Raw genomic sequence first — 13,420 nt, 5'->3', positions numbered from 1 at the left:
TGGCTAGTCTGCTATTGTTCTCAGCTTGGGGGGATCGTCGCTTGTAATTGCTCAGCGATTGGAATGCATGCCAGACTGATTTAGAGTCGTTAGCGCTAAGCTGTTTTTCCAACTTTGCTGCATAGTTCCTCTTCGCAATGTTCATTTCTTGAGTCATCTGGTTTCTAGCTGGATTATACAGCGCCCTGTCCCCGCTCTGATATGCGTCCTCCTTAGCTTGGCGAAGTGAACCACGGCTTGTTGTTGAATGTGCCAAAATGATTTTGTTGGTACACAGACCTCTTGACAGAAACTGATATAGGATGTGACAGTGTCCGTATATTCATCCAGGCTGCCAGCTGAATTTTCAAAGACACTCCAGTCTGTGCCGTCGAAGCAGCTCTGAAGTTCCATCTTGGCTTCGTTGGTCCACTTTTTCACTGTTTTCACTGTAGGCTTGGCGCATTTAAGTTCTTGCCTGAAGTGAATTAAGCAGGGATCGGACGAGCCCGGGGCTGCACGAGGTACGGCGCGGCATGCGTTGTTTAGCGTAGTGTAGCGGTGGTCTCAAAAGTTATTTTCCCTGGTAGGACAGTCGATGTGGACTTGGTGGTTGTTAAAGTCCCCGAGAATTATGAGGAGTGAGTCCGGGTGGTTTTTTTCAATTTTGTTGACTTGTTTTTTTAGGTGTCGTTAGTACGTTTGAAGTCGTTCGAAGCGCTCACTCACCTGTGGATGCTTGCAGTCGATGGCACTGGCTGCACGGGTCCACGGAAGACACGCTGGACGCCTTCGAGAGGGCGCTGGGCTCGGCCGCGCGCCGCGACGAGCTTCGCCGCCTGTGGACGGAGTGAGTTGCCGCCCGTGCCGACAAACTCGTTTTCAGGGATGCCGAATGTTCCGTAGATGACACGGCAAGGATATGTTCCAGACCGGGCTGCAGCGGGTGAAAATTCGCCATATAAACTACGTTTTGTTTCGTTTTTTTTGTCCCGCAAGGTTAAAACCCGTTTCAACTTTTGCAAAGACTTTTTCCTCAGCGCCTAATCCCTCGTTCGCTCACTTGAAGTTTACCGTCAAACCAACCCTAAATGAGGCCAGTTCAGCTTTGTATATTCAAACACGGAAATGTTCAAAGAAAATCTATCCTTGCGTCGAAAGAAAGTTGGCTAGCTGAAGGCTAACATCCTTCCAAACGCCAAATTCGAGGGTAATTCTTCCATCCGTCGTCTTTGGCACAGTCAAAGAAAGTGTCGACGACGACCCCAAGTGGAATGAATACCTGCGCCTCATATGCATATACTGTGTAGTTTCTCGAAGTATATGCGTTAAACTTAAGAAATATCTAAATATCATATGTGATATATGTATGTATATATATATATATATATATGCCAAAAATACTTAGTTGTAGTTAACGGATTTCGTTCATTGCAGGGGCGTTCTCAAACTTAACCCGTGGCATAAAAACAAATTCACTGGAATATGTGTGAAGTAGATGGCTGCGGATGATCATCCCCCGAGGGAACGCAGCAAAAACAATTGTGCAAAAATGTTTGGTCATCTTTTTCTTTGTAAACCACATTGTGATTTTCTTTGATTCATATTTAGCTTTTATGTACAAACGGATGATGTTTGGGTTTGCCTTTTTTTGTTGTTGACCTATTTGAAGTCAATTTGGCAAGGCACGTGCGCGCGTTGGCAGAGAGGCCGGCCAGTTTTGGCGTCATCCGGAGGGCTCGTTTGTGCGTTTTGGAGTTTGGATCCCGTTTGAAAGGTTCCCGTCCGTCACCGCTGTGAGCGGATGCCCTTTTTGTCTCGGCAGCTACCTCCACTACTGCAGCGTGCGAGCGGCCGAGCGTTTGCCCGAGTTGATCCTGCGCTGCCTGGGCACCGTGCCCGCCCGGCTGGAGGTGCCCTTTGACTCCACCCATTTCTGGACGTCTTACCGCTTCCACAATGAGGCGAGAGCGACTCGGGCGGGTCGGGGCAAGGGCGACCTGCACGCGGCCGCCGTCAACGGTCTCCTTTTGCCCCCAGGTGGTGGCGCTCTACCTCAGCTGCGTGGACGCGTCCCGGCATGCGGCGCTCCTGGAAAGACTCCACTACATGATGCCCGCCAACCTCGCCCTGGCGCTCAGGTATGCCCACCTCTTTGTCTCACATGCCTGCACGCACACACGGTGTGGTTGCGCGTGTGCGCAGGTTGATGCAGCAGGAGTCGCACGAGGGAAACTTGGAGCACGTCCGATTCCAGGCCAGAATGTTGACCAGCAGCGCCCCCAAGTGTTTGCCAGCTTGGAACATGTGAGGAGCTCTTCAACACGTGCACACACAAAGTGGACAAACACACACACTTGGACACATTAAAAATAAGGCCGTCTTTTTTTTCGGCCAATTCCGATATTTGGCAGAATAAAATCGGTAGGTTTATTTAGAACACATATAATGAATTTAAAAAAAAGTATAATAAAGATGCAAGTTACAGGCAGAACCTTGAGTGTTTGTTTCACCTTGCAACAGAGACAAATTGGCCGTTTTTTGTTTGTTTGCGTGAATGTCATTATCGTTGTCTAATGTTGTAATGTGTAAAATAAATAAATACGTACATTTACAAATTGGAAACGGGTTAATATTTGGTCGGGCCCAAATCAAAACCCTAACCCACATGGAGACACACACACACACACACAAGCATCTAAAGACCCCCCACTGATGCCTTGTGTTTTCATGCAGAGCCATCGCTGTGGAGGCGGAGCTTAAGCAGCCGACAGAGGTGAGGCGCTCACGAGTCAGTGACGCTAACGATGCTAATGCTATACTAACATTTATCTCCGCCCGCCCTTTTTATTGATTTTTTTGTCTTGTTCGGCTGTTAGGTCAAGCAGAATGGAGGATCAGTATCCCTTTTATGCCGGAACAGTTTTAATGTGTCACAGTGGAGTTTTTAATTTGCCGCTGCGGTTTCTTAGTATTATCATCGTTGATTGAGAATCGAAGAGTCGATCAGTCGAACAGAGCAAAGTTTGTAGAGGGGAGGGAGAAACGAAAAAGACAAAGCACTAATTGTAAACAAGATGAGAGAAGTAAATCATTACATGATCTACAATAATGAAACATGAAATATGAGTGTTGCATGGGGCTGTAGTGCTTCACCCTGTGAGGGAAGGACAGGACAAGATAGAACAGGACAAGGACAGGGGAAGAAGCATGCGGGACAAGGGTCGTGAACCCGGCTGTACAACTGAAGTGGGCTGGGATTGACTATGTAAATGAAGGGATGCCCGAGAAATGTGCATATTTATGAGTTATTTGTCGCAATAAGTGAGTGGCCCCACACCCGGCGAATCAATCGAGGGCCGGGATCGGGTGCAGGGGTCCACCGGAGAGCAGCCCGGCAGACGGGACACGTCCCACACAGAGGGACCCGGGGCGGTAATAGAGGCGCTAGTATTGGCCAGAAATGTTTCATGAATTCAACGGAGATTCCGTCTAGGCCAAGCGCTCGTCCCGATTGCATATTTTTGAATGCTGTGATGGTAAAGGAACATCAAGCATGTCTTTCATTTGTGTATCAAATTGAGGAATGTTTAGATCCTTGGAGGTCATTCTTTGAGCTGACGAATTGTTTGAAAGAAAAAAACTCGCTGAACCGATGAGAAAAATGTGTGTTCTCTCTTTGTACGGTTTTTCAGCCTCCGTACGTCAACAAGACCAAAGTCGTCCGTATCCCGCTCGAGTATATTGGGGCGTGGTGGCCGATTGCTATTTTAGAGATTTGAGCGATCTATTCGGGGATTTAGCGTCAGGTTAAAATCACCAATTGGCTGACAAGTTTAACAAGTGTGGAAAAAAGGCTGCATCATCTTTCTTCTGAGCGTAGACATTGACAATTGTGTAAAGTTTGTTCAAATATTGTAGCCTGTAGAATTATGTATCGGCCTTCTGGATCTGCTACTGTACTATTGATTGTAAAAAGTAGACTTTTATGCTCTTTGTCTACTGTTACAAAAGGCCCAGATTGAGTGGAATTAGCCAATGAGGCACATGAGGTGCGTTTCTTGTAATGGGAGGAGGTCTGGTTTACATTTAGTGATATAATCCATAATCTTAATTCTTTTTGCCTGCAATCGAATACCATTGACATTCCATGACACAAAGGTGTGACATATAACGGGTTTGAAATAGATCGGCCGCGATGTGTTCGTCGTCGTTGTCGTTTTGACAGTTTTCGGGAGATTTTGGGCTATTGTTGACAAATGTTATTTAGAGAGAGTGATTTAAGTACGCACAGCAAAGCCAGGGTACATAGAAGGGCAACGAACAAACACCGAACGTAGTATGTCGCGTGCTGGTTGTTTGTCGTGCGCAAGAAGAGTTTTGAGCGACTTGCGTGTGGAAACAAGCAGAGCGGGAAAGCAAACAGGAGTGCGAATTCGTGCCGGTGGCGTTTCTGTACCTCCGCTGACGTTGACATCATGTTTGATCGAAGCGCAGTTGTGTCATCTACTTAAATCTTAATCTGACCTGTTGTTGCGGGAACTGTTCGGCGAAGCAAGTGGAATGAATCATTTCTTGTCGGTTGAGAAGAGGACACTAATCCGTGTGTCTGTCGTCCCAAGTGGAAGAATCGGCTTTTTTTCTCTTCAGCGGCAGCTCGACGCAGCGATCAGATCATCCGTGACAGACGAGTTGGCGTCGACGTAGCTGCGTGATTCGCAAGCGGCTCTCTACAAGTTACCGCTGCTAGCGAAGGAAATGAGAAAAGAACCAAGCGACCGTCCGCCGCTGAAAAGAGACATTTTGTCTATGCAAGGGGCGCCGCCATGTTTTCCGTCTTCGGAAATCACGCAATCTCTCGCGCTGTGACAGCATGCTCACACCCTCCCCACCGTCTCAGCCATCTTCAACATCCCAGAATATTCCTCTCCGTGGCGATGGACAGGAGCCCGGCGTCCGCGTCGTCGTTTAACGCGCGGTACCAATGCTAACCTTAGACGTTTATGAGGGTCGGAAGGCGCGGGAGCCCCCGTTTGTGCTCATGGCCACTTCCTGCTCTTCCTCCTCGTTTGCTTCTGTGTTTGCAGGCTCGCCGTGTTGCGCAACAAGCCCTCCAGAACCTTCCGCTCTGTGCCCACCTGTGGAAACAGGTAAATCACACGCATCCACATTGCTAGGCTACGTGCTAACAGGAAGTGGCTCAGCGCGTAGATAATGGCATACCTCCCTTTGCCCCCCCGCCCTCCCATGTCGCTGGACTTGCCCACCCTTCCGCCTGTTCCCGCAGCTGCTGCAGTTGGAGGCGTGCGTCGGTGGCGCGGGCGCGGCGGATCGCGTGGTCCTCGTGCTGTCTCGCGCCGAAGAGGCGGGCGTGACTTTAGCGGAGCCGGTCGCCGCCGCTCAGACGGACGCCGTTTGACGTCTGAGGGCGGCGACGCTTTGGGTCAGAAAGTTGAGAGCAAAAAGCAGCGCCTCCTCCTGGTGTACGTAAGTATGTCTGCTGAGTGACGTTTGCTTTGTCTCACTTCCTTTCTTTTCCCTGGGGGGGGGACGTGACGTGGGGCACGGCCCGAAGGACGCTCTTCGCCATCTTTTTGTTGTTGTTGTGAGACTTTTATTTTGTTAAACTGCTGGGAAACAAAGACAGGCCGCCACGTGTGTGGCGGACGCAGGAAGTGATGAACGCTGGACAGGACACGGCTCATTTGAGATTGTCTTTTTTTTTTTTTATTATTTAAAAAAAAAAAAAAAAAAAAACATTTTTGCGATTAAAAGTATTGATCATAAGATTGTTTTTTTTTATATATTAAATTATTTTCTCAACAAAAAAACGACTTGTCTTTTTGCCTGAAGAAGTCTGTGAATAATTTGAATCATAATAATAACAATGATGCGCCGTGGACGGGAAACCAGAGGTGGGTCGACCTTTGCGGTCATTTGTCAGGGCCCTTTTAATGCAACGCACCTTTTACTCGAGCGAGCCTGCTTTCTGAAACAGAAACGGTTATGTTTGCGTTCATGAGTGTTTAGCAGAAAATAAAACCCATTTGTCGTGGCTGAATAAAGAACCTTTGGCGCTTTGCTTCACTCGCTGAAACGAACGAGCCTCCTCACGTTGATATCGAGTGCGTGTGCGGTCTTTCATTTTCGCTCATTTATTCTGACTTGGATCGTTGGCCATTGTGACGCCTTCGTCGGCGGGATGCGTGCGAGCGCGAGGGTTAGGATGGCCCTCTTGACCCGGCCGGGCAGGATGGGCGGCGGCGGTTGCTTGTTGAAATGAAAAAGCTAAATGTCACACAAAATAAAAAGCAGCATGGAAAAGTGAGTTTCGTGGCTTGTCCGGTTTACAAATAACATTTGCTTTAGAAAATGAAGGCTTAGGTCATCGGTGGATGATGTTCAAACTCGAAATGGTTATCCATTCAAATGTATTTAGAACCTAGTTATGATTTATTAACCGAATATTACGAAGTGCATTTTTTTTTATTTGACTTACAGTCAAGCAATGATTTTGTGATGATCAATTTTGAATGAGCTGATGTGACAGTCCATCCAAATGATTTACGAATGGGAACTGTGCATATTTGTTTCAATGTGACGAACATTTGAATGAGATTTCCGAGAAATGAAGGATTTGATGTTGAGATGATGATGATGATGATTTTGGAGGGTTGCGGCTGAACGAGTGGAAGGTGCGGGACTGCCGCTGATGAAAACGCAACGAGGCCACGCACACAAACGATGACATTGAAAAACGGGCTCCTCTCGGTGGTCAGGCTTTCCAATTGTTCACACGTTTCGGGGGCCTTCATTTGAAGTGGGAGTGCGACATGTGTGGAATTTCCTGGCGTGGAAAAAGTGCGCAGAAGAATTGAATGGAAGGAAACGTGGCCCCTGGACTTTTTCCTGTCCCGAACGTCTGGTCCGAACTCGACTTGCTCACTCGGACTCCAAGTTGCCTTCAATGTGGAGCTCGTGCGCGCGCAGCATGAAAGCAGCAGCATGGACGCGCTTCTCTTTCTCTTGATGCCGATTTTTGTGACGACTGCCTGTGAGTATGCTCTTGATTTTCTCGTGCCAAGCGTTTTTCTTGGTCGCCGCTTGACACTAAATGTACTGACGACCGATCAAGCGTTGAGAAAAGAATGTTGCAGATTACGCTGGCCCCGGTAGAAGTTTTTTTCAGAATCAGAATCATCTTGATTGGCCAAGTATGTCCCAAAAACACACAAGGAATTTGCCTCCGGTCGTTGGAGCCGCAGACGGTCGATTGCCAGAGAACGCTTTGGAGACACAAAAAACAATTGCGCAAAAAGATGCAGAGTCCTCGAGCACTTCGAGCAGTTGGAAGGACGTCGTTACTGAGGGATTTCTGGATAGAAAATCTGTACTAAAATCGTGGGGGGGGGTTTCTTCACTTCTAACCCCTTTCAAGCATTTGTATTACCAAATGAAACAGTATATTGGACTGTCACTCATTTCTATGACTTGTGATGTCAAATTACAACCCTATATATAATGCCCGGATGAATGCGCAGGGTTGCGGCTTCAAACAAACACGAGCGTTCGTCCAAAGAATTCCATACCGGACCGGTCGTGGCCCGGGTCAGCAACGTCCACCCCCGGCACAAATTCCGCTACTGTGGGTCGAAGAGGAAAGCGCACAGCCTAGAACTGAATGTGGGGACTATGACGGGAAAAGCTCGGGAGTTGGTTGACGTGATGATGAGGAGAAAGCTTGCTATATTGGGTGGGAAGGCAGCAAGGCTCGAAGGTCATTTGACCATGGTGGCGATGGGAAGAGAAATGGAGGTGAAAAGAGTATCACATCGAGGGATGAGGCTGAAACTTGAAATTGACGCTGTTGTGCACAGTGAGGACGGAAAGTTTTCAGACCCCCTTCAATTTTTCACTCTTTGATATATTGGAGCCATTTGCTAAAATCATTTCAGTTCATTTTTTTTTTGCCTCATTAATGTACACACAGCACCCCATATTGACAGAAAAAAACGGAATTCTTGAAATTTCACACAGCCATAAGTATTCAGACCCTTTGCTCAGTATTTAGCAGAAGCCCCCTTTTGAGCCAATACAGCCATGCGTCTTTTCGGGAATGATGCAACAAGTTTTTCACACCTGGATCTGGGGATCCTCTGCCGTTCCTCCATGCAGATCCTCTCCAGTTCTGTCAGGTTGGAGGGTGAACGTTGGTGGACGGCCATTTTCAGGTCTTTCCAGAGATGCTCCGTTGGGTTTAAGTCAGGGCTCCGGCTGGGCCGTTCCAGAACAGTCACGGAGTTGTTCTGAAGCCACTCCTTCGTTATTTTAGCTGTGCGCTGAGGGTCATTGTCTTGTCGGAAGGTGAACCTTCGGCCCAGTCTGAGGTCCTGAGCACTCTGGAGAAGGTTTTTGTCCAGGATAACCCTGTACTTGGCCTCCTTCACCTTTCCTTCGATGGCAACCGCTCATCCTGTCCCTGCATCTGCAAAACACCCCCACGCCATGATGCTGCCACCACCATACTTCACCGTTGGGACTGTATTGGACAGGTGATGAGCAGGGCCTGCTTTTCTCCACACATTACAGCGACAAAGTTCAGAGAATCTTATTTCTCACCATCTTGGAGTCCTTCAGGTGTTTTTTAGCTAACTCCATGCAGACTTTCATGTGTCTCGCACTGAGGAGAGGCTTCCTTCCGTCGGGCCCCTCTGCCATCAAGCCCCGACTGGTGGAGGGCTGCAGTGATGGTTGGCTTTCTAGAACTTTCTCCCATCTCCTGACTGCATCTCTGGAGCTCAGCCACAGTCATCTTTGGGTTCTTCTTTCCCTCTCTCACAAAGGCTCTTCTCCATCGAATGTCAGTTTGGCCGGATGACCATTTCTAGGAAAGGTTCTGGTCGTCCCAAACATCTCCCGTTTAAGGATTATGGAGGCCACTGTGCTCTTAGGAACCTTGGGCTCTTCAGGCAGTTCCTTTGACCTCATGATTCTCATTTGCTCTGACATGCACTGTGAGCAGTGAGGTCTTACATGGACAGGGGTGTGGCTTTCCTTATCAAGTCCAATCAGTATCATCAAACACAACTGGACTCCAATGAAGGTGTGGAACCATCTCAAGGATGATCAGAAGAAATGGACAGCACCCGAGTTCAATATATGAGTGCCACAGCAAAGGGTCTGAATACTTATGGCTGTGTGATATTTCACATTTTCTTTTTTAATAAAGCAGCCAAAATTTCAACAATTCAGTTTTTTTCTGTCTTTATGGGGTGCTGTGTGTACATTAATGAGGAAAAAAAAAACTTCAATTATTTTTGAAAATGGCTGCAATATGACAAAGAGTGAAAAATTTCAGGGGGTCTGAATACTTTCCGTACCCACTGTAGATGACCCATTCGAGGAAGTTGCCATGTGCATGAAATCCAAACTGAATGATGATGATAATGTTTCATGAATAAACGTTTTGTCTTCCTTTTTCAGCCCAAAGTTCGACCTTCAGTCTTTCCTCAAGGACACGAGAAGGCTCAAAGGTGACAGGGTCAACTTTAAGGTCACAGACAGGACCAGTGGTCCAACACATGACCTTCGGCCTTGCGTCTCCGAGGCAGGCCCTGATGCCGGTGCGCCCGGTCTCGTCTGTTTGGTCGCAAACATCGAAGATGCCGCCGCCGGTTACAGACACGTCGCTCACGTCAAAGACGGTGGGCGATGTCTCCGCGGATACGCCGCCGACATTGGCGAGCGCCGCCGCTCCTCCCTTCTTCAATGGGGGCACGCCTGCCAGCGAACCTGCCAACGGCGCGTATGCCTCGACTCCTGCCACCAGTCGTGCCTCCCTTGCCACCTCCACTTCTTCTTCGACTCCTGCTGCCACCCCTCACGTCTCAAACGTAGCCTCTCTTCTCTCCACTTCCTTCCCAACCATGACCACTTCCAGTCCCGCCTCACCTTCTGCCTCCACCCCGGCCTCCAGTTTAGCATCCACCTCTGCCTCCAGTCGTGCCTCCCTTGCCACCTCCACTTCTTCTTCGACTCCAGCTGCCACCCCTCACGTCTCAAACGTAGCCTCTCTTCTCTCCACTTCCTTCCCAACCATGACCACCTCCAGTCCCGCCTCACCTTCTGCCTCCACCCCGGCCTCCAGTTTAGTATCCACCTCTGCCTCCAGTCCCACCTCTCCCCCTGTCTCTAGTCTCACCTCCGCCCCTGCCTCCAGTCCCGCCTCACCTTCTGCCTCCGCCCCTGCCTCCAGTCCCGCCTCCACCCCTGCCTCCAGTCCCACCTCAGCTCCTGCCTCCCGTCCCACCGCCACCCCTGCCTCCAGTCCCACCTCACCTCCTGCCTCCCGTCCCACCGCTACCCCTGCCTCCAGTGCCACAGCCACCCCTGCCTCCATTCCCACCGCCACCCCTACCTCCAGTCCCACCTCCACCCCTGCCTCCATTCCCATCTCACCTCCTGCCTCCCGTCCCACCGCCACCCCTGCCTCCAGTGCCACCGCCACCCCTGCCTCCATTCCCACCGCCACCCCTACCTCCAGTCCCACCTCCATTCCCATCTCACCTCCTGCCTCCCGTCCCACCGCCACCCCTGCCTCCAGTGCCACCGCCACCACTACCTCCATTCCCACCGCCACCCCTACCTCCATACCCATCTCACCTCCTGCCTCCATTCCCATCTCACCTCCTGCCTCCATTCCCACCTCCACCCCAGCCTCCATTCCCGCCTCCACCCCAGCCTCCATTCCCGCCTCCACCCCAGCCTCCATTCCCGCCTCCACCCCTGCCTCCATTCCCGCCTCCACCCCTGCCTCCATTCCCACCGCCACCCCTACCTCCAGTCCCACCGCCACGCCTGCCTCCATTCCCATCTCACCTCCTACCTCCATTCCCACCTCACCTCCTGCCTCCAGTCCCACCGCCACCCATGCCTCCAGTCCCACCGCCACCCCTGCCTCCAGTCCCACCGCCACCCCTGCCTCCAGTCCCACCGCCACCCCTGCCTCCCGTCCCACCGCCACCCCTGCCTCCAGTCCCACCTCACTTCCTGCCTCCAGGACCACCTCCCTTCCTGCCTCCAGTCCCACCGCCACCCCTGCCTCCAGTCCCACCGCCACCCCTGCCTCCAGTCCCACCTCACCTTCTGCCTCCACCCCTGCCTCCAGTCCCACCTCCCTTCCTGACTCCAGTCCCACCGCCACCCCTGCCTCCAGTCCCGCGTCACCTCCTGCCACCAGTCACACCTCCACCTCTGCCTCCAGTCACACCTCCACCTCACCTCCTGCCTCCAGTCACACCTCCACCTCACCTCCTGCCTCCAGTCACACCTCCACCTCACCTCCTGCCTCCAGTCACACCTCCACCTCTGCCTCCAGTCACACCTCCACCTCTGCCTCCAGTCACACCTCCACCTCACCTCCTGCCTCCAGTCACTCCTCCACCTCACCTCCTCCCTCCAGTCACACCTCCACCTCACCTCCTGCCTCCAGTCCCACCTCCACCTCACCTCCTGCCTCCAGTCCCACCTCCACCTCACCTCCTGCCTCCAGTCCCACCTCACCTCCTGCCTCCAGTCCCACCGCCACCTCTGCTCCCAGTTTCACCTCCCTTGCCACCACCATCACTGCCTCCAGTCCCACCGCCACCCCTGCCTCCACTCCCACCTCACCTCCTGCCTCCAGTCCCACCGCCACCCCTGCTTCCAGTTTCACCTCCCTTGCCACCACCGTGACTGCCTCCAGTCCCACCTCACCTCCTGCCTCCAGTCCCACCTCACCTCCTGCCTCCAATCCCACCGCCACCCCTGCCTCCAGTCCCACCTCACCTCCTGCCTCCAGTCCCACATCACCTCCTGCCTCCAGTCCCACCGCCACCCCTGCCTCCAGTCCCACCGCCACCCCTGCCTCCAGTCCCACCGCCACCCCTGCCTCCAGTCCCACCGCCACCCATGCCTCCAGTCCCACCGCCACCCCTGCCTCCAGTCCCACCGCCACCCCTGCCTCCAGTCCCACCGCCACCCATGCCTCCAGTCCCACCACCACCCCTGCCTCCAGTCCCACCGCCACCCCTGCCTCCAGTCCCACCGCCACCCATGCCTCCAGTCCCACCACCACCCCTGCCTCCCGTCCCACCGCCACCTCTGTCTCCAGTCCCACCTCACCTCCTGCCTCCAGTCCCACCTCACCTCCAGCCTCCAGTCCCACCGCCACCCCTGCCTCCAGTCCCACCTCACCTCCAGCCTCCAGTCCCACCGCCACCCCTGCTTCCAGTTTCACCTCCCTTGCGACCAAAGTGACTGTCTTTACGCCCACCAGCACCGCTGCCTCCAGTCCCGCCACCACTCCTGCCCCCCTTACCGTTGGCATGCCCCCCTCCACTCCTGCCTCGACCGCCGCCTCCACGCCTTCAACATCATCCGGAGCCACGTCCGCAGGCACAGCAGGCCGTGCGGCAACAAGGTTCACCATGACAACGAGCACTGCCAGCAACCGGCAAGTAAGTTGAGCGAGCTTTGTATCCGACGGGCGCTCGCGCGTGACGCCTTCCGCCACTCGCCAACTCACCTATTTGCTGATGGTTCTTCGTATTCTCTGAAAAACCCACCTATTTGCGGTTTTTGCACTCAGGCCAAAGCCCTGCGGAATAAGTGATCGCTATGGGGTTTTGGAAGGAACTATGTTGAAGTGAGTTCAGGAGCCTTATTTAGAGTGTGGCGTGTTTGCTTTGCCGCCATCTACATCGTGGCATCTACAGGAAACCTTTTGAGTCAATTACTAATTGATTTCCGCTGACACGTGGCAGGTTTCACTTCCCAGTAGTGGAAGAACAATGTGCTAGTATACTGTGCAATATAGAGAGGCAGGCCAAACTCATTTTTGTCGTGGGCCATGTTGTAGTTACGATTTTCACAACAACAGCGTGTATCCATGCTAAAGGGGCCATGTGCGTGTGCCGTTTCAGAGTGGGCCGAGCTGCTCGGTGACCTTTATGCAGGTGAAGGTCGGCGTGAGTTGGGTGCTGCTGACCTTCAGCTCCCGACATGTGTGCTGCAACTTCACAGCGGCGGCGGCGGCCACGCACAGCAGCAATGTTAGCGGCGGCGTCAGCGACTGTCAGCCGCCGGCGGCACCGGCCGCTCTGAACTTTACCTGCGCCATCACGCAGCTGCAGGCGGGGACCGCGTACCGCATCAGCGTGGCCTCGGCCCGACGCGGACCGGCAGGACCGGCGGGACAAGTGGCAGTGCGAACAGGTAAGCGGTCACGCGACAACAAAATGAGATGGAAACAGGAAGCGTGGCGCTGGGTTGGCGTATTTTATAAAGCCTTTGCCCTGATGGGGAACTGATTGACTGGACTGGTCACCACTCAATGTCAGTGCACTGAAAGACAAACAATGGACCGTTCGCCAGTGGGTGCCAAAAGTATTCCTGTTCCTTC

At 52.3% G+C, this 13,420-nt stretch overlaps 2 protein-coding genes across 7 annotated transcripts in view; both read left to right on the top strand.

The window, feature by feature from the left end:
- Window positions 1–5,719, top strand: part of LOC133478729 (zinc finger C3H1 domain-containing protein) — a 39,564-nt gene extending 33,845 nt beyond the window's left edge. For 3 of the 4 annotated variants that reach the window (XM_061775152.1, XM_061775153.1, XM_061775151.1), the window contains exons 28-34: window positions 725–829; window positions 1,805–1,943; window positions 2,020–2,120; window positions 2,185–2,286; window positions 2,716–2,755; window positions 5,067–5,129; window positions 5,267–5,719. In XM_061775152.1, coding sequence (XP_061631136.1) covers window positions 725–829; window positions 1,805–1,943; window positions 2,020–2,120; window positions 2,185–2,286; window positions 2,716–2,755; window positions 5,067–5,129; window positions 5,267–5,398 — 682 coding nt within the window. In that variant the 3' untranslated portion in view covers window positions 5,399–5,719. Of the gene's footprint in view, window positions 1–666; window positions 830–1,804; window positions 1,944–2,019; window positions 2,121–2,184; window positions 2,287–2,715; window positions 2,756–5,066; window positions 5,130–5,266 lie in introns of those variants that run through there. The other variant, XM_061775154.1, reaches the window with a different exon arrangement.
- An 836-nt stretch (window positions 5,720–6,555) lies between these two features.
- The window catches only part of LOC133478728 (receptor-type tyrosine-protein phosphatase beta-like), a 23,941-nt gene continuing 17,076 nt past the window's right edge, over window positions 6,556–13,420 (top strand). Inside the window, exons 1-3 of one of the 3 annotated variants that reach the window (XR_009788747.1) lie at window positions 6,556–7,033; window positions 9,463–12,476; window positions 12,942–13,233. Coding sequence is in view for 2 of the 3 variants with exons in the window: in XM_061775150.1 (XP_061631134.1) it covers window positions 6,985–7,033; window positions 9,463–12,476; window positions 12,942–13,233 (3,355 nt within the window). In the remaining variant the exon portion in view is untranslated. The remainder of the gene's footprint in view (window positions 7,034–9,462; window positions 12,477–12,941; window positions 13,234–13,420) is intronic. The other 2 variants (XM_061775150.1, XM_061775149.1) reach the window with 2 other exon arrangements.

Source organism: Phyllopteryx taeniolatus, chromosome 5, assembly GCF_024500385.1.
Source record: "Phyllopteryx taeniolatus isolate TA_2022b chromosome 5, UOR_Ptae_1.2, whole genome shotgun sequence".
Taxonomy (NCBI): Eukaryota; Metazoa; Chordata; class Actinopteri; order Syngnathiformes; family Syngnathidae; genus Phyllopteryx; species Phyllopteryx taeniolatus.
Note: the sequence above shows the minus strand (reverse complement) of the source record. Positions and strands in the feature narration are given on the sequence as shown.